Consider the following 25903-nt stretch of genomic DNA (forward strand, 5'->3'; position numbering starts at 1 on the left):
CATCACCTACTAAAATAAATAGTAAAACTAAATTACATGTTTTTTTTTAAGGCCACCATTTTTCTACCTATCAGTAGACAAGTCACTTCTTCCTGTCTTTTCCCCCTTAGAAGGCAAAAGGGCAGGATGGCGGGTCCCAAGGAAACAAGGGAGGGAGGCCAAGAGTCTGCCCTCTCATTGTGACCCTCAACCACCCTTCCAACCCCTGGGGACACAGTCCCTCCCTTCATGTGGCTCACAGCCAGTTGGGACACACACATGTACACACATGCACATAGGCACACGTAGACATGCATACATGTGCAAAAACATACACACATACATGTACACATGTGTGCATAGCCACACATGTATACACATGACCTATGCACCACACAAAGCCTTAGCTCAGGGATGTGCACAAAACTCCAAAGAGAAAGAGCCAGAGACTGAGGAGTGGGCACATGGCTACTCTGGGTGACATACGAATGACAATATAAAGAATGTGTCCAGCTGGGCATGGTGACACATCTTTAATTCCAGCACTCGTGGGGGGGGGGGGGAAGGGGGGCAGAGGAAGGAGGATCACTGTGAGTTCGAGGCCAGCCTGAGACTACAGAGTGAGTTCCAGGTTAGCCTGGACTAGACAGAGACCCTACCTCGAAAACAAAAAAGAATAAGGTGGGCTGGAGAGATGGCTTTGTAGTTTAGGCACTTGCCTGCTAAGCCTAAGGACTCATGTTCAATTCGCCAGGTCCCATGCAAGCCAGACACACAAGGAGACACAAGAAAGAGCACAAAGTCGCACGTGTCCACTAGGTGGCGCACGCATATGGAGTTCGATATCAGTGGTTGAAGCCCTGGCGCTCCAGTTCTCTCTCTCAAAAAAAAGAAGACACAACTCTTGATGTCACCACAGCACCCCAGTGCTTGGTGGGTAGTGGGCACCAAGATCACTTGCTGGGCATGCTAGTTACCTGATTCTAACTTCCCTGTGGGGTACATGGAACCTTGGTCTTTAGCAGGAAGGGGTCAGGGTGCCTCTGATAGGGTTAACAGCTGCCCATAAATTTAAAAAAAAAAAAAAATCCAAGATGGCTGGGCATGGTGGCGCATGCCTTTAATCCCAGCACTCGGGAGGCAGAGGTAGGAGGATCACCGTGAGTTCGTGACCACCCTGAGAATACGGAGTGAATTCCAGGACAGCCTGAGCCAGAGTGAGACCCTACCTCGGAAAAAAGAAAAACCACAGATGGCCCATCCTGTCAGCCCTACAGCCACACACTGGATGCGCCCAGGGCTTCTTGGGTGGTGTCCACAAAACTGCTGACCCACACGTGGCCTGGCAGTTTTAGATTCCTCCTCGGTCTCATATCCACGGCTAGTGAGAAAGGGGCCGCTGTGCCCATGATGCCACCCCTGTGGGACACACTGGGGAAGGGGACTTCCCCCTGCGTTTGGCCACGCTAACCCATGGGAAACTGTAGACTCGAGGACGACCAAGCCATGTTGCCAAAACAGTTTAATGTTTTAAAAAAGGTGAAGAGTGTGAAAAAATTGGGACTTTTTAAGAGGAGAAAACCCAAAAAAAAGACCATATCGTGTGAATCCATTGGTTCAGTCACAAAGAAACACCAGCATCAAAAAAGATATTTAAGTTTAATACAAATTTTATACAAAGAAAATGTGAAAAAATACTTCCATATGCTAAAAGCAGTTACGCTTCACAGGTAAGGCCAGCTAGGCTATTTTTTTTTTTTTTTTTGACAACTGCAATTCACAAATGTTCTTTCCCTCCAGTTTTCTTCTAGTCATTTCCTCTTATTTCTTCTCTAATATGGGGTAATTAAGCTGGGAACTGTACAGTTCGCATCCTCTTATCAACAATGAAGAGAAAGTAAACGAGACTAAAAATGTGCAACGAAATGTACTGGAATGATATCGTACAATTAATCTTCTCATATACATACATCATCTTTTGCCTCAATCGACGCTTTTGTTTTACATGACGTACAAAGTGATACCAGAGCAACACGTAGTGTAACAGACAGCACAGCCGGTCTGGATTTCTCTCATACTGCCTTGGACTCATGCTTCTCCCGTAAAAACACAGACCTCCGTCGTATAAATAAGACATGCATGCCGCGCCGCATCCCGCCCGTGAGTCCCCTGCCTCCCAGCAGCAGCACGGCGTCTCTCCGCAGGCGCGTGCTTAAAGAAAGCGCAGGGCCAAGACGGAGTCCTCTTGGCCGCGCGGTCCGCGACACACGAGCGCTGCTCCCCACGGAGCCAAGCACGGCTTGATTCTGGTTTGCTGTGTGTTCTGTTTTCGGTTTTTCTGTAAACAAGAAGGCTGCTCTTCCCTGGTAGGAGCCATCAGTGACTCACACAGAACAAACACACTTCTCTACGTGTCCTTCCGGTCCAGAGAGCTTGTGTTTCGTAACATAATAACGTAGTATTCGCAAGGGGCCGATGGCTTGGGGTTGGGGTGAGGGGGGTGATGAGCCCACAGCAACACAGCCTGGGCCCCAAATCCATGATCACAATGTGCTGTGAAGAGACACAGCACCCCTTCCCTGGGTCCAGGGATGAAGACCTGCGTGAGATGATGCCTGGGCCCAGCCCTGACATCACTGTGAGACCAGAGGGCTACAGACATGGCTACCCTCTGACATCCAAACATTCTTTTTGTTGCAGTTTTTTTTTTTCCTTGTTTTTCTTTTCTTTTTTTTTCTTTTTTTTATAAGTTAAAGTCGATGCAGATATGAAAAGGGAAGGTGGGCTACATCCGTGACACCCACAAAGGATACGTTATTTAGACCTAAAAGAAACTGGGCTCCCGGGGTGGCGCAGTCCCAGCCAAGGCTAACGCTGGGCATCCTGTCACATGGCTGCCGCAGGGCCAGGTGCACGGGCCAAGCCTGAGTGTTTGGAAAGTCTGCGTTTGTGTTTCCTGGTGTCCGAGTTCTTTCCCACCGCGGGAAGGGTGACCTGGTTCACAACATGCCCCTAGTCCCAAAAGGTGTCCAGCCGTGACTCTTTGGGCAGAAGGGTCTTTGTGCTGGTTCCCGCGCTGTGCTCGGAGCGGGCCGACCCCCGCTTCTCCTCGCTGCTGCTCCAGGAACTGGACTTGCTGCTCCGGGAATGGTCTGTGGAGGAAAAGAGCCAGCCCGGTCAACTCGCCCGCCTGTGCCCACCCAGACAGACCATTTCCCAGCCAGAGCCGCCTGCCCTTCACCCACTCCATACGACCACGGTGGCTCAGTTACGGCCCCATCCAGGTCCTGTTGGGTCTACAGAGCACAAAGGTAGGATGGCATTTTTATTTATTTTTTTATTTTGAGAATTTAGCAGCTAGCTAAGTAGGGCGTCATGCTCACAGAGAAAACAAGGTTAGTGAAGGAGAGGTGCCCATGGCCAGGGAAAGCCTTCCTAAACCCTTTCTGGAACGTGGCCCTGATCACATGGTTGGGTGGCACCACCCAGCCCAGACACTTCTGTCTCCACCTCCGCCTCTGGAGGAAGGCACCCAAGTCTGGCATGGAATTACAGCAACAAGGTTCCTCTTCATGGACTTTTAAGACTCATGACCCAAGCGAAGATCATAAAAGAGAAGGAAACAGATGGCTAGGTCGAGCCGGACACACAGACCCCATGAACTCTCAGTAAGAACACACATGTGGGGTGGGTCAGTGACGGACCCAGAGTATCACCTCAGATGGCTCTGAGGACACAAGGACACCAAACTAGGCAGAGGCTAAGGAAGAAAAGAGGAGCTAAGGGAAGAGCCAGCAGGTAGTCCCAGAAGAGGAAGTCAGCCACCCGACAGCAAGGGTCTGCGGGCTCCACAGCCAGCCTCAGCTGAGGCCATCTGTGGAGTCCACAGACCTGGAAGTCTCTGGCACTGGGACAGTAACATTGGGGTCAAAGAGGACGTGTCTAGCTTAGAGAGAGAGAGAAAAAAAAACTGGGGGGGGGGGGGGGGGATGAGGAGGTCTCCTGAGAGGGTGGTACTGCTTGCTCACTGCGTGGTACAGAGCATGCACTGGCCAAGTCCGAAGCTCTGCTCCCCAGAGACGAGGAACACGGGATGACGGAAGACTCCAGAGTCCAGCGTGCGCCACAGCAAGAACCCGACGGTCACTTACATCAGTGGCCAAAAGGGGTCAGAGTTAGGACAGGCACGGCAAGAGGAGCCCCGGCTGAGCCTCGAGCCCCAGCCCATCTGTTTGGTGCTCTCCTGCTCCTGACACCCACATTCTTAAGTCTTTAAGTCTGGAAGACCTCGGGGAGGGGCGGGGCGGGGCGGGGCTGACGTGGCTGGTCTCACTTGACCCAATGGAGCAGTCAAGCCGTACGGAGTCCTTCCAGCTCTAAGGAAAGCTGAGACCAGCAAGGCATGAAAGAAGGAGAAGCTGGGGGGTTGGGGTGGAGAGAGCTCTCAGTATAGGGTCCTTGGATGGGTGGGCCTGAGTGCCAGGAGACACGGCCAATGGAGCCAGAGGAGAAGCGTTGTCAAGTTGGCACAGTGTAAGAAAGAAAAGAACAAGGCTGAGCCCCAAGAAGCCAGAAGCACCCTCATCCTAAGGAGCTTGCAGTGGGTATAAGAGACATAAGCAGGGCAGAACAAGACCTGTCCGTCAGAAGAACAGGACACGCCCACAAAGACAGACAGACAGACACACACACACAGGGCTTCTGCACTCCAGGAATGCTTCCCGGGCAGCTTCTGTGAGACAGGGTCATACTTACACTTCTGGGCGGGGTAGTTGGGGTGCGGCTGGTGGTCTGTGGTGGTTGGGGCGTAGGCGGGTTGCTTGTCACACCTTTTGCTAACTGAAGAGAGGACAGGTAGCCTCAGAGTCGATCAGCGCTCAAATTCCACACAACCCCAGGGGCTGCCGCCCGTGTGCACCAATGGTCTCCTGTCACCACGCTCCTTCATGTCTAACCACGTGCTCCAATTTGACGTACTTATGGGGGACATGTGTAAACCACAAACAGGTAGGAGGTTTGGTGTACAATGACCTAAGAGCAGGTTGGCATGCGGCAAGTTCTCAGGATTTTTAAAGCAAACACTTAAGCTGGGCCGACTGCCTGATTCAACCACGGAAACTAAGGCAGGACTGAGCCACTCTAGGGTAGCAGGCAAGACCCAGTCACACAGAGACTAGAGGCCAGCAGTCAATCATCTATGGCTGTGGTGATAGAGAAATGGGGGGGGAGGGGCAGGAGGTGGCCCTACACTGAGGAGGGGAGCAGGGAGCTGGCTAAACCTTCAACTCCAATGGCAGGACACCCACAAGCTGTAACTAAAATGAGAAATCCGAGAGCTGATGAGACCAGCGTGTCATGGTAGGACACACCTGTAAATCTCAGCTCCTGGGAGACTGAGGCAGGAGCATCGTAAATTGGAGGCCAGTCTGGGCTACACAGCAAACGTGAACCGAAAGAAGTGTCTATACAATAATCACCTTCATGGCAGAGAGTTTTGGAGGGGGGAAAGTGAAAATAAAGACAGTACAAAGGAAGAAACAGGATGAGCAAAAACGCAACCGCCACCGCAGTGGGCCATGGGATGGCAAATGAGTGGCAGTGATGTCATGCTCAGAGAGGAGAGAAGACTTAAGAAGAGATTACAGAAGGCGCACACTCCCAGCCTGGACAGCGGCAGGTCCTGGTGGGGAGAAGCACACGGTGACAGGGGAGCAGAGGGAGGAGGAGGCGGGTTGCCAAGAGGAGCAGCTGGTCTCCTGACAGATCAGAAGGTGGAGAGGGACTCTTGTCATGCGGGGTACCCCAGAGTGCATAAAAGAGGAGTTAGGGAACAAAAGGAAGCAATGCGAAGCTAAAATCTAAAGCCAGGCGAGGAAAGACAGGCTGAGCAGAGTCCGCTGCCACAGCTCCCGTGCAAGGACCGGACGGAGTGGAGAGAAGACGGGCTGAGGGAGCCCAGCTGCCCTGTGCTGGCCTAGTCGCTGCCTGTACGCACGACTGGACTCAGTTAAAACCTTCAGAAGACGGGCTGGAGAGACACGGCTTAGCGGTTAAGCGCCTGCCTGTGAAGCCTAAGGACCCCGGTTCGAGGGTCGATTCCCCAGGACCCATGTTAGCCAGATGCACAAGGAGGTGTGCACGTCTGGAGTCCCTTTGCAAGGGCTGGAGGCCCCGGGGCACCTCTCCCTGCTGCCAAAGGCAGGCAACTCTTTGAATGAATGAACACAGTGTAGCGTTATATCCCTGGGGGTGTGGGAGGGTTACGGCACTAGAAACTAAAGTTCATTCTATCTTTGTCAAGAAAAAGCTCAGCAGGGCACGGTGGCCCAGCCTGGAATCCCAGCACCCAAGAATGAAATGATCCGAGGGGCAAAACTTCGTCTTAGCAACACACAATGTCTGTGCTCGGAACACCTCTGAGGACTGAGGGAGAGACTTGGGAAGGGGGCTGCTATTTAAATCTGTGGTTCAATTATATTCAATGCCAAGTTCTCATCCCTCCCCCCATGTGCAGTGTGTCAGGCTCCTAGCATGCCCTCTGGTCACCAACCAGGGCAACCTTCCCCGGCCAGCCTAACAGCAGACACGCTTCCTCCTCTACGCCCACAGCCCGGGTGCCGAAGTGAGTGTCAAATGCTGGTTTCGAGCTGAAGAGAACCATTGATGACAGGTGAGCAACCACCGTCCCTGACAAAGAGTATGCTAACTCTCTGGAAACAAGTTGAGAAGGACGGCGGAAAAAGACGAGGACCGCTGAAGGAGGCGGCGGAGCTCCGCAATTAGAAGTCGCAGAAACCCAAACAGCCTGCGACGGGGTCCCGCGGAGGAAAGGCCTGTGGTCAAGGATCTGCCTCAACCCCAGAGGCTTCAAGCGTCCTTGCGCATCAGTGTGGGATCGGGACCCTCTGGGGACAGAGCTCGCTCTACATGGCTTTGCTTACACTGGTCACTGCCTGAGGTGGCATCCTGTGTCCAAGGCAAGACTGATACGGGTCCCTGATAAACAGGTGACGAGTGGGGCTAAAAGTCTGAATATTGCCTTTCTTGGCTCTACCCTAGCCGGCTCCTGGTCCACCCAAGGCACAACACCCCCTCCACCCCTGCTGCAAAGAACCGGAAAATCTCCCTGACAAACGATTTGTCAGGGCCCTAGAAATAACACCATCCACCCACTAGGGGGCGACATACCAGAGCCCTGGTTGGAACCTAAGAGAATGGAAGACGGTGTCTCTCTGGAGCCAGAAAGGTCAAGCGTCTAGAAACAAATAAATAGAAATAAATTAATTTAAAAAAGAAAAAAGATGGGCTGGAGAGATGGCTTAGCAGTTAAGTGCTTGCCTGTGAAGCCTAAGGACCCCTGTTTGTGGCTCGAAGCCCCAGGACCCACGTTAGCCAGATGCACAAGGGGGCGCACATGTCTGGAGTTGGTTTGCAGTGGCTGGAGGTCCTGGCGCACCCATTCTCTCTCTCTCCCTCTCCCCCCCCTCCCCTCTCCCTCCCTCTTTCTCTGTCACTTTCAAATAAATAAGTAAATAATTTAAAAAAGAAAAAGAAAAAGAAAAAGAAAAAAGAAAAAGAAGCTGGGCATAGTGGTGCACATTTTTAATCTTAGAACTTGGGAGGCAGAGGTAGGAGGATCAGGCCATCCTAGGACTCCAGAGCGAGTTCCAGAAAGGAACTAGAAAGTAACTTTGTGCAAGAGAGATGGCTCAGTGGTTAAGGCATTTGCTTGCAAAACATAAAGACCTGGGTTCAACTTTCCAGTACCCAGATACCCACATAAAGCTGGATGCACAAAGTGGCACATGCATCTGGAATGCACCTGTGGTGGCTAGAGGCCCTGGTGTATTCATTCACATTCTCCCCCCCTCCTTGAAAATAAATACATAAAAGTCTTAAAAAATTTTCAAGTAACTGGGGCCATGGAACCCCAGGGCATCATGGGAGGGATCACCACTCCCTACTCCCTTACCAAAGCACCTCAGTGGCCTCTACCTGGTAGCTGGGCAAGAACCTGGGCAGGTGGATAACCACATGCATTGTGTGCTCTGACCGCTACATTCAAAAGGCCAGAGCAGAGCACACAAGTGGCCTTTTACTCAACCCTAGGCTTGGTTTCTAGAACATTCGCTGCTTCCTAAACTTCACTCACAGACTGATCTATAACCATTCTCTTCATCAAGCAACGTTTAATGTTTAAAAAGTTTATCCTTCCCCTTTTTCTTTTATGTTGGCCTCTTCCAGGAAATACCATCCACAAGACCAATGGGTTTTTTACTGTCTTGACAATTTAGGGTTTTCTTCAAACACACAATGTGATAATCAACATTACCCCGCAAATAGCCTGAGCACACAGGTATATCAGAAACTCACCTGCCAGGAAATGAGCAGGTGTGACCTTTGTGGCAGCAACAGCCACATGTAGCCACTTAAATCTCAATTAACTAAAAAGATGTCTTTAACAGCCTTGTTTACATTCACCAGAGTGCCAGTCCTCATTGGTGGCATGTGGCTAGCGGCTGTGAATGCCAGGCAGAATAGATGGCACTTCCACTACTTCCAGAAGTTTTCCTGGACACACCCCTGTGAACTTTGTGGGGCTCCACAGAGCACCTGCATATCCCATACCCAACCAGCGGGGGGGACTCTTTGATCTTCTTTATCACTGGACTCTAGGGCACACTGGCCAGGAAGACTCCTCCACCCCCCCCCCAAACAACATGGGACATTTGAGTGGAGGATAATGGGGAGGGGGCGGAGGAGCCTGAACGTCACCAGCAGAAGTGCACAGGGGGATTCTCACCGAGCCACTGTCCTTGCTTTTCTCGGCTGGCGTCTTCTCCTCCTTGGAGGTGCTGGCTGCTTCCGAAGGAGCTGACTGTGCGCTGGAGGAGCTGCCCTGTGATGCCGACTTACTCCCCGCTTCCGCGTTCGCCTCGGCGTCCGTTTCCTGCTGCGGGGCGGTAGCTGGGGACCAAGGGGAGAAAGAGAAGTCATGTGGAAGCCAAGCTGGGTGGTAATAGTTTCATGTCCTGTGTGAGTTCCTCGCCTCCCCAGCCCAAAGCCTAACACACTAAGTCTAGCCCTCCCCAGGAAAGCTGGCTGGAGACTGGAGGTGGCCTTCTGAACTTGAGTCCGTCATACTCCACTCCTGACGTTTTGCCACATCCCACCCTGTGCCATTTCATTCTTTAGACGGAATCTTAAAAAATGAGATTGTGGCCGGGCGTGGTGGCGCACGCCGTTACTCCCAGCACTCGGGAGGCAGAGGTAGGACGATCGCTGTGAGTTCGAGGCCACTCTGAGACTACAGAGTGATTTCCAGGTCAGCCTGGGCCAGAGTGAGACTCTACCTCAAAATAACAAAACAAACAAACAAAAAAAAGGATTGTTTATTTTTGTGGTGCTGTAGATCCAATCCAAGGACTCACACGTGTGAGGCAAACACTCTACCGCCGAGCCCATCCCTAATCCTCTTTTTTTTGCATGTAGTATGTGGTATACGTGTGTGTGTGTGCATATGCATATGTTGGTAAATGCGTGAGTGCACGCACGCACGTGTGCGCACATGTGTGTGCACATGCAATATGGAGTCCAGAAGTCAATGGTGGGTGTCTGCCTTGGTCTCTCCACCTTATTTTTTTTTTAATAAATTAGGTTTCTGTGGTTGTTTTATTTTTTTCTTTCTTTCTATTTATTTATTTATTTATTTATTTTGAGGTAGGGTTTTGCTTTAGCTACTAGCCCAGGCTGACCTGGAATTCACTATGTAGTCTCAGCCTGGCCTCAAACTCACAGCAATCCTACCTCTGCCTCCCGAGTGCTAGGATCAAAAGTGTGCCCACCATGTCTGGCTTCTACCTTATTTTCAAAACACTCTCTCAGTAAACCTGTATCTTACTGATTCAGACAGACTACCAAGCCAGCAGGCCTCAAGATTCTCCCATCCCTAGAACTGAGACGTCAGGCATATGCCACCACACCGGGCATCTCAAGTTCTCACTGGCCGTTTTTAGAGGTATTGGGGACCCACCCTCATGTCCTGACACTTGCATGGCAAGAACTGTACTGATCTAGCCATTTCCCCAGTGCCTCTTTTTTTGCTTTTTAAGATACAGCCTCACTCTAGCCCAGGTAAGCTTTAAGCTCGCAATCCCCCTGGCCCCACCCTCCTAAGCAGCTGTGATCACAAGCCTGGACCAACAGGTGCAGAACCAGCCCATGCTCTTGAATTCTAACCACATAAAGAAAAAAAATAATAAAGAAAGAAAGAAAAAGGTCTCTAAAAAGTTCCAACCGGGCATGGTGGCACACGCCTTTAATCCCAGCTCTTGGGAGGCAGAGGGAGGAGGATCATCGTGAGTTTGAGGTCACCCTACCTCGGAAAAAAAAAAAAAAGAAAAAAAGGCTCTATCTAATCACATAAAGCTACTATCATTCCCCACAAACCCTAATTGTAAAAAGTATCACTGGGCTGGAAAGAAGGCTTAGCAGTTAAGGTGCTTGTCTATAAAGCCTAAGAACCCAGGTTCTACTTCCCAGTACCCACATAAACCAGGTGCTCAAGATGGCACATGTGTCTGGAATTCAACTACAGTGGTTAGAGGCCCTGGAGTGCCCTTTCTCTCTCCTTCATCTGTCTCTGCCCCTCTCTCTCTCAAATAAATAAAATATATATTTTAAGGTATCACTGAGGAGCTGGAGAGATGTCTTAGCAGTTAAGGGCTTGCCTGTGAAGCCTTAGGACCCCGGTTTGAGGCTAGATTCCCCAGGACCCACATAAGCCACATGCACAAGGTGACGCATGCATTTGGAGTTCATTTGCAGTGGCTGGAGGGCCTGGCACACCCACCCACCCCCATCTCTCTCTCTCTCTAAAATAAAAAAAAGAAAATTTAAAAGTATTGCCGAGGGCTGGAGAGATGGCTCAATGGTTAAGGCACTTGCCTGTGCAGTCTAAGGACCCAGGTTTGATTCTCTAGTACCCTTGTAAGATAAGATTCACAAGGTAGTGTATGCATGTGGAGTTTGATTGCAGTGGCCAGAGGCCCTGGAATGACTATTCTGCCTCTCTTTCTCTCTCTTCTTTGTATTTATTTATCACTACCTCTCAAATAAAAGCATAGATATACATAGATATACCACCCTAAGGCTACATAGTGAATTCCAGGAGAGCCTGAACTAGAGTGAAACCCTACCTCAAGAAACCAAAAATAAATAAATAAACAAATAAAACATATATATGGTGCTGAAAGAAGCGAGGGAGGGGGCAGTTCAATACTGGTGTCACCAGGCCTACCCCTACATCCTCTGTGCTAGAGAGACTATAAAAACGGCAGTCTCAAGTTCCCATACAACACTTTGTTCTCAACCCAAGAATATGGAATACATATTATTTGAAGACACGGAGGGATGGCTCAGCAGTTAAAGGCACTTGCTTGCAAAGCGTGGTGATCTAGGTTCAAACCCCCAGTATAAAGCCAGATGCACAAAGTGACGTACTACATACGGAATTTGTTTGCAGCAGCAAGGGGCCCTGGCTCACCAATATTCACACACATACTCTCCCTCATATAAATAAAAAAACACTTTTCTTATTTCAAAAAAAGACACGGATAAGGTACTGCCCAAAGAGCAGAAGTTCAAAATAACACTGACACGTGGGGGCAGGCCACCCCTTTTCAGGGCTCCACTAGGGGCATCTGTGGTCTAAGGAGTGTTCAAAAGTTGGTTGTAGCTGGGTATGGTGGTGCACACCTTTAATCCCAGCACTTGGGAGACAGAGGTAGGAGGATCACTGTAAATTTGAGGCCAGTCTGAGACTACATAGGTCAGCCTGGGCTAGGGTGAGACTCTACCTCAAAAAACCAAGTCATACCCATATATTAATGCTACTCTCACTTTTGATTAGAGAAGCTTCTCAAATGACAAGTGACCACTGGGAAGACTCAAAAGGTACTGGGAAGAAGTGACCGTGACATCTCTATAACACCTTCAAAGTCTCAGGGTCCGTTGCAGAAGACGTGGCGGAAAGAATGTTAAGAGCCAAGGCTACAGCCACACCACCGTGAGTGCGCCCGTTCTCGTCTGGTTTTAGAAGCTAAGCAGGGTCGGGTCTGGTTAGTACTTGGATGGGAGAATGTTAAGAGCCAAAAGAGTAGGACTGCTCACAATGTGCTCTTCCAGACACAAAATGGCCTGATATCCATGACCTCAGTGCCTGGCACTACCTACACAAGACCCTTATAATAGGAGGAAAAGATGATATCAAAATTAAAGAGACACTGCCAGGTGTGGTGGTGCACACTTTTAATCCCAGCACTCGGGCGGCAGAGGCAGGAGGATCACTCACTATGTGTTCAAGGCCACCCTGAGATTACCTAGTGAATTCCAGGTCAGCCTGGGCCAGAGTGAGACCCTACCTTGAAAAACCAAAATAAAATTTAAAAAAAAAAAGAGAGAGACAAATTTAGAGGGGGGCGGGAGATGATGGAGGGTGGATTTGTGAGGAGGAGAGTGGGAGAAGGCACAGAACTATAATTGCCTATACTTATGAAAGCTGTCAATAAAAAAGTTTTTAGAAAGCCAGGCATGGCGGCCCATGCCTTTAATCCCAGCACTCAGGAGACAGAGGTAGGAGGATCACCATGAGTCCGGTGCCACCCTGAGACTACATAGTGAATTCCAGGTCAGCCTGAGCTAGAGTGGGACCTTACCTCAAAAAAAAAAAAAAAAAAAAGTTAAAGTTGGTTGTCAGAGGTGGAAGCACTGTACCCTGATTTTTAGCTATAAGTCCATGTCTCTTGAACATAGGAGGTCAGAAATTGTTAGCAAAATGAGTGACAAAGAAAGACCAGGACAACAGCCGGCGTGGGTGACGCACGCCTTTGATCCCAGCACTCGGGAGGCAGAGGTAGGGAGGATCGCCGTGAGTTCGAGGCCACCCTGAGAATGCACAGTGAATTCCAGGTCAGCCTGAGCTAGAGTGAAACCATTAAAAAAAAAAATAAATAAAGACAGAGAAGGAAGGGAAGGGAAGGGAGAGGGGAGGGGAGGGGAGGGAGAGGGGAGGGGAGGGAGAGGGAGGGGAGGGGAGGGAGAGGAGAGGGAGAGGAGAGGGAGAGGAGAGGGAGAGGAGAGGAGAGGAGAGGGAAGGAAAGGAAAGGAAGGAAAGGCAAACAGACCAGGACAAGCCTCTCTCAGCACACCACCCTGAGGCCTGACTGCTCCGCGGGGTCCCAGTGGCCCCCCCCCCCCTCCGCAGCTACCTGACTGCGTGCAGGACTTCATGTGCTCAGGCCAGTGCGCCTGCTGGCAGGGGTAGTCGCAGTAGCTGGTGTTCCAGCAGCAGTAGAAGATGGCCTCCTTCTTGCAGTTGGCACACCACTGCTTCTTCTTGGTCTCGTCCACCGCCTGCTGCTTCTCCAGCTCCAGCTGCTTCTTCACCTCGGCGATGAGCCGGTCCCGCTCCTGCTCCAGGCTCTGCCGCATCTCCGCCATGGTCAGCTCTGGAGGTGCAAGATGAGACGCCCGGCTGTCCCCCTCATGCGGGGCCACGAGACCCCCGAGTCTGACAGACACGGCGCAGCCCTGACCCAGAAACGGCCCTCATCTGCTGGTGACCCTGGGCCAGTAGTATCGATGGGACGCTCGTCGTTCGGATCTGACGGACCTGCCCATGACGGCGGCACCAGAGGCCAATGTGGGCACACCAGAAGCCCAAAAGGATCACAAGCCCTGCTACAGGACTTTCTCGAACAACTGCCACCGAAATTCACTCTCAACTCTTACCATCAATTCAGATTTTCTATTCTGTCAATCAAATACCTGCTTGACACCTGCTTTAATGCTTCACACAAAAGTCGCCACACACCGTCCTACTCATTTCATACACAAAGACACTGAGGCAACCAAATAGTAAGGGCAGCGGTGGACCTAGGACTCAGACAGGCTTCCTCACAGGCCTGTCTGATGGCACTGGACCAAGCCTATCCCAGGGGACATGATGCTAACAGGACAACTGTCAAGCCACTCAGTGTTACGGAGTTCCTTTAATTTTACTCCAGACACTAAGTCCATTTGCAAAGTATTAACTGCACTCTAGAATAAAAATAGCTCTTCCTTAATTCCTCCCCTTTTTTTTGAAATGTAAAAAGCACCGTTACTGGAGAGATGGCTCAGCAGTTAAGCTGCCTGCCTGCAAAGCCTAATGACCTAGGCTCAGTTCCCCAGGACCCTCATATAGTCAGATTCACAAAGTGGCACGTGCATCTGCAGTTTGATTACAGCAGCTGGAAGCCCTGGTGCACCCATTCTCTCTGTCTTTTCTCTAACTCTCTCTGCTTATAAATAAATAAATCTTTTTTTTAAGGCCCAATACAGAAACTAATCCTTCTCAAAGACACAACACACCTAGACCAGCCAGAAGCTTCCGCGATCATTCCAGCTGGAATCCACGGCTGCTCCGGGCCAGCTGGTCCCTTTTCATACATTCAGCCTAGGCTTAAACATGGGCAGATCCAGTCTCCAAAGAAAGCCTCAATAGGAAGAAACAGGGTCTCTTCCAGGGGTGGGCTCCCCGGGATCTGCATTTGCAAGACATAGCCATCGCACAGACCAAAGGCGGGCCATGGTGGCTACATCCAGATATCTCTCAAGGCAGAGGGCTCGGCTGGCTCCAGGCAGCCAGCCGCACTCTCTGTACACGCTGAAATAACTGCTTCCACTCCCAGGGGAAAGCCTGCCCACTTCTCCACACCAAGGGCCTGCCAGACCACCAGTGATCCAACCCAGGGTCCTACAGAGCAGCTTTCTCCCAGGGGACCCAGGAGGCATCCAAATGTTTGTTCAAATGCCAACACTGGGCTGGAGGGATGACGTAGCGGTTAAGCCTGCAAATCCAAAGGACCCAGGTTCAATTCCCCAGGACCCACGTAAGCCAGAGGCACAAGGGGGCACATGCGTCTGGAGTTCATCTGCAGTGGCTGGAGGCCCTGGAATGCCCAGTCAATCTCTCTCAGGTAAATAAATAAAATATATTTAAAAAATAAAATAAAACGTCAACACAGGGAAAGTCAGATGGGAATGATGGCTGTGAGACTCGGACTCTCGTCCGAGACGGGCCTGTGCCTCAGTGTGTTCGCTTGAAGGGCAGTGGGAGGAGCAGGAGCACCCTTTGCCAAGAGCTTCTGTGAGAAAGACATCAGCAGACTCACGGGTCAGTACTTCCAAAGTTCAAGCCCAGTAAGCAAGAGCGGCTATTACTAACTCTATCCCTGTCATTATGTTGATGCCACAGCATGCTTCTTGCACCTGACTCCACCACCTGGCCCCTCCAGGGTCCACCGCTCTCCCTGAGTCCAGGGTAAAGCCCACCAGCCTGAGCGGCGCGGGAGGCTCGCGGCCCTGCTCGGGCAGCGCTGGCGCTGGGCCTCACCCAGGTTGTGCTTCATCTCCGAGAGCTCCTGCTGATGCAGCCACTGCAGCTTCTCGATCTCAATCCGCAGCCGGCGAATCTGCAATATGAGGGCAGCGGTTGGAACGTCGCCTCGGGCTGTCCCCCCACCCCCGACAGGCCCCGGAGCTCGACCTTTCCCTGGCTGGCATCCTGTGGCTAGCCAAGCACATTGACAGCCTGGCTCTGAGCTGGCCTTGCCACAGCTCAGGTTTAGGGGTGACATTAGCAAGAACAACCCAAACCCACGAGACTGATTCAGAAAGCCAGTAGGAGCCAGCCAGCCTTTCCAAGAAAGTCAGCGCTGAGAACCGACACATTGAAGTCATAATGTCAAAACCTCGATGAGCATTTTCATTCTTTAAAGTCACTAAGCTTTCTCTATCTGCTTCTTTCTCTCTCTCAAATAAACATTTAAAAAGAAAAAGGGGGGGGGGGATGCGGAGAGTTGGCTCAGCAGTTAAGATGCCGGCCTGCAAAGCCTAACAACTCGAGTTTGATTCCCCAGTACCCAAGTAAAGCCAGATGCACAAAGTAGTGTGTGCGTCTGGAGTTTGTTTACAATGGCTAGAGGTCCTGGAGGGCCCATTCTCTGTCTATCTGCCCCCCCTCTCATAAATAAATAAATAATTTAGAAAAAAAAATCACTGGAGCCAGGTGTGGTGGGGCACGCCTTTAATCTCAGCACTGGGGAGGTAGGGGTAAGAGGATCACTGTGAGTTCAAGGCCACCCTGGGACTAGATTGAGTTCTGGGTCAGCCTGGGCTAGAATGAGACCCTACCTCAAAAACACACCCCCTTGTACCTAAAAGATGACTAAGCCATCTACAGGTAGCCAGAGCCTCTTACCTCATAGCACCTAGAAGCCTAAGTCCAAATCCAGTACCTCTAAAACCAAAAGGAATATGGAACAGGGATAAAACTGGGGCCGAATTCATCTGGAGGAGGGTCCAGTAGACCCAAGTGCAGCTGCTGAAGCCCCTCCCGGTTTAACTACCACACTGGGCCATGAGTCTGCCACAACACTGACAATGCTTTGAGTCATTTACAGTTGCCACAGTCATAGGAGGTGACTGTCACGCATCAGGTAGAGCCCAGAGGCACTGCTCGGCACACTCCAAGGTATGGGATAACCCAGAGCATTAGAAACGCTAAGGTGAGGAGCTCTGAGGACGGGCATGCCCGACAGATTCCATATAGGATGAACAGTTCGTGTCACTGTGGGAGGCGTGTGGCTACTTATGAGGGGTTACACAGCACCACAAGAACCCTGTCCCACGCTGGATCCAAGGTCTTGGGTGAGATGCTAGGGACCTATGCTTTTCAACCACATGCCAATTATTATTATTATTTTTAAAGGAGAGGGTATGTATGTATGGTGTGTACACGCTTGCATATGCAGGTGGAAGTCAGAGGAACCTTAGTATTTTTAGGAGTAGTATGTACCACTTTTTGAGACAGAGTTTCTGACTGGCCTGGAGCTAGCCAGTTGGGCTACACTGGCTAGCCTAGCCAGTGAGCTCTAGGGATCCTCCTGTCTCTGCCTCTCCTGCTCTGGGATTACAGACACGCACCAGCAGAACCAGCTTTGATGCGGTTTCTGAGTTATCAAACTCAGGACCTCGTGCTTGCATGGCAAATTCTTTATACAAAACCATTTTAATTTATTGATTTTTAGATTTTAGAGGTAGGGTCTCACTCTAGCCCAGGCTGACCTGGAATTCACTATGGCCTCAAATTCACAGCGATCCTCCTACCTCTGCCTCCCCAGTACTGGGATTAAAGGCACGCGCTACCACACCCAGCCACAATTTGGGGTTTTTTTGAGGCACGGTCTCACTCTAGTCTAGGTTGAGCTGGCAATCTGTAGATTCAGGTTGGCCTCAAACTCATGGCGATTCTCCTTAGTTGGGACTAAAAGGTGTGTGCCATCGTGCCTGGCTCCCACTGAGTTTAATTCGAGTGCTTTGCATGAACATGGTTTGGGGTGGGGCTATGGTGCTTTTTTTTTTTTTTTTTTTTTTAAATAAAAGGTCACTCCCATACTTACTTTCTTTTCTCAAGCAATTGTGGAGACCCTGGTGCATATTCTTACATAGGGACCTAATCTACCAAAAAGTGCCCATTTTACATAAACCAAAAGAACTGGTTTCCAGTCTCGCTGTGGGACTCTAGCTACGGGTGTTTGATTATTAGTGAATTGATGCGCATGTCCCCAGCCATATATATAGTGAATGACAAAGTGTCCAGTATGCGCCCACAGCCAACAGAGCATGCGGGGAGGTGGGGGTGCCCGGAGCCAGGGTAACACAGCCTCCCCACCGCACTGCCCGCAAACACCCAGAGCCCACAGGGGCCAGGGCCAGCGCTGACCTCGGCTATCGTGCTTCCCGTCGTGTTTTTAGAAAGGTCGTTATAGATCTCCGTCATCGTGCCTTTTATCGCGTCCATCATCTGAAAGAAAAAGCAGAAAGCGATCAGGTGACTGCGCGGGAGCTTTCCCAGGTGACCGGTGACAGAGGCCAGGGAGGAATGCACCTGCCATCCAGGGAATGGAGGCCAAAGGAGGCTGTTCAACATTCTACAAGGCAAAAATGACCAAATGGCCACCAGTGCTGAGGGTGGAGAAACCCTGGTAGAAAACAATATTAGAACCACCCACCAATTCTTCTGCATTGGGAATGTAGCTCACAGTCAAGTGGTGGAGAGGATGAAACTGGCCCTAAGAGATGTCTGGGTTAGCCAGCACAGTGAGTGGTTTCTACTCAGTATTTTCCTCTTTAAAATACACACTACTTAAGGGCTGGAGAGATGGCTTAGCGGTTAAGCGCTTGCCTGTGAAGCCTAACGACCCCGGTTCAAGGCTCGGTTCCCCAGGTCCCACATTAGCCAGATGCACAAGGGGGCGCACGCGTCTGGAGTTCGTTTGCAGAGGCTGGAAGCCCTGGCGCACCCATTCTCTCTCTCCCTCTATCTGTCTTTCTCTCTGTGTCTGTCGCTCTCAAATAAATAAATTTAAAAAAAAAATACACACTTAAGAGCTGGAGGGATGGCTCAGCAGTTAAGGGAGCTTGCTTGCAAGGCCTGAGGGGGCTTGAGTTTGATTTCCCAAGTGCCCACACAAAGCCAGATGCATGGAGTAGAGCATACATCTGGAGTTAGGGTGCAGTGGCAGGAGGCCCTGGTGTGCCCATTTCTCTCTCTTTCTCTACTTGCAAGTAAAAAGTCATACTTTAAATACACACTTTAGGCTGGAGAGATGGCTTTGCAGCTAAGGTGTTTGGTTGCAAAGCCAAAGGACTCGGGTTCAAGCCAGATGCACAAGGTGGCGCATGTATCTGGAGTTCGTGTGCAGCAGCTGGAGGCCCTGGTGTGCACATTCTCTCTCTGTATCTCCCTGTCTCTCTCAAATAAATAAATAAAAAAGAAAAACACACACTTTCATACACATAGTTTATCCATCATACAATGCACCCTTCAGAATGGAGAGTGGGGTGCCTGGTTATGCCCCTCACGGCAGAGCGCACACTGGACCACACACACACACCCAGAGTTGTACATACAACAAACAGCACAGGCAGCTCTAGACTATTTTATGACCCCCATAAGAACACCTTGCCCCTGCCTTAGTTTTCACTCCCAACATTGCCATTTCCCCCACCTCACCCTGGTCAACAAGCGTCATTAACTTGCTTTCCATTTCTATGGGTTTGTGAGGTCATCTCATAGGAATGGCAGTCACACAGGGGGCGAAAGACAAGAGAAAGAAGTAGGAGGGCAATACTACCAAATTGTAATACGTTAATACATTAAAATCCTTAGTTAAATGGGCAGCTCTGTTTCGTGTGAGTCTTGTGGACCTGAGTTAAGGCTCAGCCCAATCTCTGCGGCATGGACCAGGACCACTTGCCTTTTCCTAGTCATCAGGTGGTGTGGGCCCCTGAGGGCATCTGTGACTTTGTGAAACTGGCCAAGAGCTTTGTGTATGGCAGCTGCTCAGAGGGGCGCTCATCACTGCATGTGGGGGGACAAATGTCTCTTCTGTCTCTCACCCACCCTGGCTGGCCCCACCCCAGCCATAGGAACAAGAAGGGAAAGGAGGGCGGGCTAGGAAGGCCTTGGTTATGGGGTCTCTTCAGCGCTTTCCAGGAGATCCTGTGCAGAGGGAAGACAGGAGCTGGATGGAAGCACGTTCATATCCCGCGCCTCTATTCTCAACATGACCTGTGGACACCCCCCCCCCAATACTCTGAGGCTAGAGATAGCCACTGTGGCCCACGTCTATAGTCTCAGCACTTGGGAGGATCACAGTGAATTTGAGGCCAGCCTGGCCTCCAGTGAGACTCTGCCACAAAACAAAACAACAGCACTTGGGAGGCAGAGGTAGGAGGATTGTTAAGATTTTGAGGCCACCTTGAGAATACAGAGTGTGAATTCCAGGTCAGCCTGAGCTGGAGGGAGACCCTACCTCGAAAAACCATAAACAAAACAAAAACACTGCCCCCTTGTGGAGAGTTGTGAAATGTTAGGTGTTTGATTTTTTTTGTTTGCTTGGATTTTTTTGTTTGTTTTGTTTTTGTTTTTCGAGGTAGGGTCTCACTCTCTACTCCAGGCTGACCTGAAATTCACTATGTAGTCTCAGGATGGTCTCAAACTCAATGCAATCCTTCTACTTTGGCATCTAGACTGCTTGGATTAAAGGAGTGTACCACCATGTCTGGCTGGTGTATTTTTTGATAACTTTTCATTTATTTATTTGCAAGCAGAGAGACAGAAAAGGCCAGGGCCTCCTGCCACTGCAAATGAACTCCAGATGCATGTGCCACTCTGTGCATCATGGACACTGTGTAATCAAACATAGACTTTATAAAAAGGGGAGGGATGTTGCAAGCAAGGCCCTTAACTACTGAACCATCTCCCCAGACCAGTCAGTTGTATTTTTACAGAAAAATACACTCATGAGCATGCCATCACATAAATGCTGTGAAGACCCGAAAGAGCAACCTCACATTCACCCTCAAATCAAGTCAAATAAAATCTGCTGAGAGTTGAGATCTGCTCCCCACCCGCTGCAGGACCCAGAACAAACACTGGGCACTCTGTCGGGCTAAATGGGCACACACAGGTCCCTGCTCCTCCAAATGCACAGATCGATTCACTACAAAATAAAAAAAAAGGGGGGGGGGAACTTCCATGAGACCACTTTACAAGAAAGTCATAGAAAGTGGGTGAAATCCAATACATCACTAACACGATGCTTGCATTCCATTTTAAAGATATCATGGGTGTGTGTACTTACACTTCCAAATATAGCAAAAAGCTAACTATTAAAAAAGGGTGCCCCTCTGCCAAAACACACAAAACTGGGCCTCCAACATCAGGTCACCTCAATGACAGACTGGTTTATCAGCTCCCCCCCAAAATGTTACCATGTTCATTTTTTAAAATTTTTTATTTTTGTTCATTCTTATTTATTGATTTGAGAGTGACAGAGGGGGAGAGAAAGAGGCAGAGAGAGAGAAAGAGAGAAAATGGGTGTGCCAGGGCTTCCACCCACTGCAAACGAAGTCCAGATGCCTGTGGCCCCTTATGTATCTGGCTAACGTGGGTCCTGGGGAACCAACCCTCGAACCAGGGTCCTTAGGCTTCATAGGCAAGTGCTTAACCACTAAGCCATCTCTCCAACCCACCATGTTCATTTTAAGGGCAAAGAAGACATCTTTCCAAATAGGCCATTCTTCACTTTTACCACAACAGGAAAGAGGACTGCAGAAGGTGGTAAGGTCTAATGGGTTTGAGAAGCTAAGAAAACAGGTTAACCTCAGGCCAGATTCACACCACAAACCTGTTTACCCATTTGTAATAAACAGCCTGGAACCAGTCAATGGAGGGATGGAGGGGGATGTCAGAAAAATGGCAAATGATTGAGTGTGTAGGTAACAGAAGACACCTCCTTATGCCAGTTAGGGAAATGCCACCACTTTCATTTCTCCCACAGTTCTACAGACCATTCTAAAGAGGAAACCCTGGGCTAGAGAGATGGCATAGTGGTTAAGGCACTTGCCTGGAAAGCCTAATGACACAGATTCAATTCCCCAGTACCCACATAAGCCAGATACACAAGGTGGTGCATGCCTCTGGAGTTTGTTTACAGTAAGTAGCTAGAGGCCCTGGCATGCCCATTCTCTCTCTCTTCCCCTCTCCCTCTTTATACCACAAAATAATTAATTAATTTTAAAACATTCTATAAAGAGGAAACACATCTAGATACTTCTAAAAACCTTCCCCTTCCTTTTTTTTTTGAGGTAGAGTCTTACTCTACCATAGGCTGACCTGGAACTCACTCTGAAGTCCTAGAACTGACCTCAAACTCACAGTGATCCTCCTGTATTGGGATTAAAATGTGTCCTACACCACGCCCAGCCAAACCTCCCTTTTTAACAAGAGGTATCTTCAAGCTTCCATACGGAATAGGATCTGGAAAGGTTAAACTTCACTGTAAGCTTCTAAGCTAAGTTGAATTAAATAAGAAAATTCTAAGAGTACACATTCTGCAATGGACTGGGGACAAGGCTTCCATGGGTAGAACACCAAAGGAGGTGGAGACGGGCATCACTGGGGCTCCATGGTCAGCTGATCTAACTGAAAAAATGGAGAGTCCCAGTTTCCATGGGAGACTATGTCTAAGGGAAATAAGCCAGAAAAGCATAAAGAACACCCTACGTCTTCCTATGTCGCGTGCACGTGCGTGTGCACACACACACTCCTCATGTCTATAAATCCTAGTTCAGATGTAGAAACAAACAGGTAAGGGAATGATGAGGGGACAACAGATGACGTACACTTGATTGCTCCTATTTCAAACCTCAGCGATTCTAGAGCAACTCAAGCACTTTCATCAAACGACGCTAAACAAGACACTGTAATACCCAAGGCGCAGGTTCATCAGACCTCACAGGTCCTGCTACATCACAAGTGTGGTTGCTTCCAAATGCCATGAGGCCGGGCTGGAGAGAAGGCTTAGCGGTTAAGCACTTGCCTGTGAAGCCTAAGGAGCCCGGTTTGAGGCTCTATTCTCCAGGACCCACGTTAGCCAGATGCGCAAGGGAGCGCACGCGTCTGGAGTTCGTTTGCAGTGGCTGGAGGCCTTGATGTGCCTACTCTCTCTCTGCCTCTTTCTCTCTCTGTCACTCTCAAATAAATAAATATAAATAAACAAAAAAAGTTAAAAATTTTAAAAAAGCCATGAAGCAAAGTTGGGGGAGAGAGAACACCTGTGGTAAGCAGGAGGCGTGTCCCGACTCATACGTTGGGTCAGAGCCAAGTGACTGGGCCAAGTGACTGGCAAGAGCCCGACTGCCTTGGCTCAAACTCCCAGCTGGGTGAGCCTGAGCGGTTGCAAAACCTCACTGGGCTTCAGTCTCTCATCAGCAAGACTGAAAAGGTCAGCAGCTCTTTGACTGAGGGGGAATGCCATGGAGGCAAAAACTCTATCTTCCCTGCAGCAAAGTCTAGGGAGGCTCCTGGAGACCTCCCCCTTCTGTGAAAGGTGTTCCTGTGAATCCCCTTCCTGTGAGAGTCAGCTAGCCTAGATTGTAGCCAATGAAATGCAGCAAAGATAATGGTGATTTCCAATGTGGTATTAGGGTGACATGGGCTTTGACAAAGCAAGCCACCGTGCTGGGAGAGGAGCTAGCTCATAGTCCCCAGAGGAAGCAAGTCCCAGCCACAGCCACCCAAGACCCAAGGGGGCATCTTTCCCAGGGGAAGCTTCCGATAAGCCCTCAGCCCTCAAACACATCAAGCCTGGACTGCAAGGGTCCCTGGACACTCAGACCCCTGGAGCTCAGCCCTGATGCCCAGCCTACAGAGACTGTAGAACCACATATGATGCATGAGCGTGTATTCTTTGAACTGGCTAGGTTTTGTATGCAACAGATATCAGTGACATCTGGAATGAGAAACACAGACACTCAAAAAAAAAAAAAAAAGAGGGGAACTGAGAGATGGCTCAGCAGTTATAGGCACTTGTCTTAAAAACCTGGGGCTGGGCTGGAGAAATGGCTTAGTGGTTAAGGCATTTGCCTGCAAAGCCACAGGACACAGGTTCGATTCCCCAGGACCCACATAAGCCAGCACAAGGGGAACATGCATCTGGAGTTTGTCTGCAGTGGCTAGAGGCCCTGGCACACCCATTCTCTCTCTCCCTCTGTCTCTCTTCTATCTCTCTGTCTCTAATTGCAAATAAATAAATAAAAATTTAAAACAAAAACCTGGGGCTGGAAACACAGCTTAGTGGTTAAGGTGTCTGCCTGCAAAGCCAAAGGACCCAGGTTTGAGGTCCCCAGGACCACATAAGCCAGATACACAAGGTGGCGTATGCATCTGGGGTTCATTTGCAGCAGATGGAGAGATGGTTCAGCAGTGAAGGCGCTTGCCTGCAAAGCCTAAGAAGCCATGTTTGATCCTCCAGGACCCACGTAAGCCAGATGCACAAGGTGGCACATGCGCCTGCAATTCCTTTGCAGTGGCTAGAGGCCCTGGTGCACTCATTCTCTCTGTGTATCTACCTACCTTCCTTCCTTCCTTCCTTCCTTCCTTCCTTCCTTCCTTCCTTCCTTCCTTCCTTCCTTCCTTTCTCTCTCTCTCTCTCTCTCTCCCTCCCTCAAGTAACTAAATAAAATAAAATAATTAGACACTTGTTCTCTTTCCCCAGGAAAAGCCATGTCACAGCATTCAATATTTCTCTATCAGAACCAGAGGGGCTAGAGAGATGGCTCAGCTGTTAAGATGCTTGCTGGCAAAGTCAGCTGACCTGGGTTCAATTCTCCAGCTATCCACGTAAGGCAGATACATTATAAAGTAGTGCAAGTACCTGGTATTAGTTTGCAGCAGTTAGTGATATAGCATCCTGCCCCCTTCCCCACAAATATATAAAAGCAAATGAGGCTGGTCAGGATGGCACATGGTTAGAATCCCAGCTGCTCAGGAGACAGAGGCAGAAAGATGACAATTTCAAGGCTAGCCTAGACTATAGAGAAAGACTATCTCCAAAGGAAAAATAAATAAGTAAAATAGGGCTGAGAGATAGTTTTGTGGTTATGATTGCTTGTTGGGGGCTGGAGAGATGGCTCAGCAGTTTAAGGCAAAGCCTGGTGGCCCAGATTCAATTCCCCAGTACCCTTGTTAAGCCAGATGTCAAAAAGTAGCATATGCATAAAGTTCATTAACAGTGGCAGAAGACCCTGGCGTGCCCACTCTCATAAAAAGCCGTGTGCATGTTCGTAAACCTGGTGGCAATGGTGGGGAGGCGGGATGCAGAGACTCACTGGGACATGCTGACAGACAGCGGCTCCAAGCAGAGGGGGAGAACCTACGTCAAGCAAACACACAAATAAGTGCTAAGAGGAGGATTAACGGACACACGAGGTTCTCCTCTGACTCTGCATTCAGACACATGGGGCACGCACATACGCATACACCGCCATCACAAGCACACTGCACACCATACCACGTGTGTGTGTGTGTGTGTGCGTGCGCGCACGCACGTGTAGATAGAAAAGGTGTGGCCTGATGGTCCCCTCAGCCCCAAGGCACTGCCCACTCACTTTGCTTGTGTATTTGGCGATGTCTGCGGCCACATCGGCGGAGGCTGTGGCAATGGGCAGGTCAGCGGTGATGGCAGATGCCAGGGTGCTTGCGGAGCCTGAGTTGCTGACCAGGGACGCCGGCTGTGTGCTGGTCACCAGGGTGATGGTGGAGGTGGACGGGCTCTGTGTGACTTCCTTCTGTTGCACAGCTAAGAACACAAAGGACCCAGTCAACCCAGCCACGTAGGAAGGGCACGTCCCAGCTCACGGCTGGGTGAGGAAGGGACCCCTCACACTGGCCCAAACAACCTTGATATGAGACAGAGTGGCCTCCTGGCCAAGCTCGAGCCAGGCTCCACTGAGCTCTCTTCTACAATAGGCTAGGCTCCATCTTCTGAACTGTAAAGATTTAACCATCTCTGAGAGTTCAAGGTCATGTGACAAGGTGTTATTAGCCACCCTTAAAGTGCTAACCAAAGAAAACTTTAGACTACCAAAGGAAGTTAAGACTTGGACTCAAGGGACACGCGAAGGTGGGGCTGCGGTCACCCTGTGTCTGGGACAGGGCAGGAGCTTGACCACCCAGTGCCCATCAGCAAAGCCGATGGTTTCACATACACCAAACCCTTTCTGCTTCCTGTCAGGAGTCTCCTGAGCCCCCCGTCCCTTCATTGTCCCTTTAAAAGGCCATCCGCTCCTTTACAAATCAGAGTTGGGTTTTGTTCACAATGGACACTTTTTCCTAACACAACAGTACATTACTGATTATTTTATATTACTTTATAGTAGTACATAATAGGTTAAAAGCCAGTGCTTGGGACTGGAGAGATGGCTTAGCAATTAAGACGCTTGCCTGCAAAGCCTAAGGATCCAGGTTCGA

The 25903-nt window shown here is 49.9% G+C and overlaps 1 protein-coding gene across 17 annotated transcripts in view; it reads right to left on the reverse strand.

Moving 5' to 3' along the window:
- Positions 1–1619: 1619 nt before the first annotated feature.
- Zmynd8 (zinc finger MYND-type containing 8) overlaps positions 1620–25903 on the reverse strand; it is a 138397-nt gene continuing 114113 nt past the window's right edge. For 11 of the 17 annotated variants that reach the window (XM_045155865.1, XM_045155868.1, XM_045155873.1 and 8 more), the window contains 8 exons: positions 25042–25232; positions 17807–17887; positions 15416–15494; positions 13248–13487; positions 8783–8946; positions 7168–7234; positions 4735–4818; positions 1620–3131 (listed from right to left, as the gene is read on the reverse strand). In XM_045155865.1, the coding sequence (XP_045011800.1) occupies positions 2992–3131; positions 4735–4818; positions 7168–7234; positions 8783–8946; positions 13248–13487; positions 15416–15494; positions 17807–17887; positions 25042–25232 (1046 nt within the window). In that variant the 3' untranslated portion in view covers positions 1620–2991. The remainder of the gene's footprint in view (positions 3132–4734; positions 4819–7167; positions 7235–8782; positions 8947–13247; positions 13488–15415; positions 15495–17806; positions 17888–25041; positions 25233–25903) is intronic. The other 6 variants (XM_045155871.1, XM_045155870.1, XM_045155877.1 and 3 more) reach the window with 1 other exon arrangement.

Source organism: Jaculus jaculus, chromosome 8, assembly GCF_020740685.1.
Source record: "Jaculus jaculus isolate mJacJac1 chromosome 8, mJacJac1.mat.Y.cur, whole genome shotgun sequence".
Taxonomy (NCBI): Eukaryota; Metazoa; Chordata; class Mammalia; order Rodentia; family Dipodidae; genus Jaculus; species Jaculus jaculus.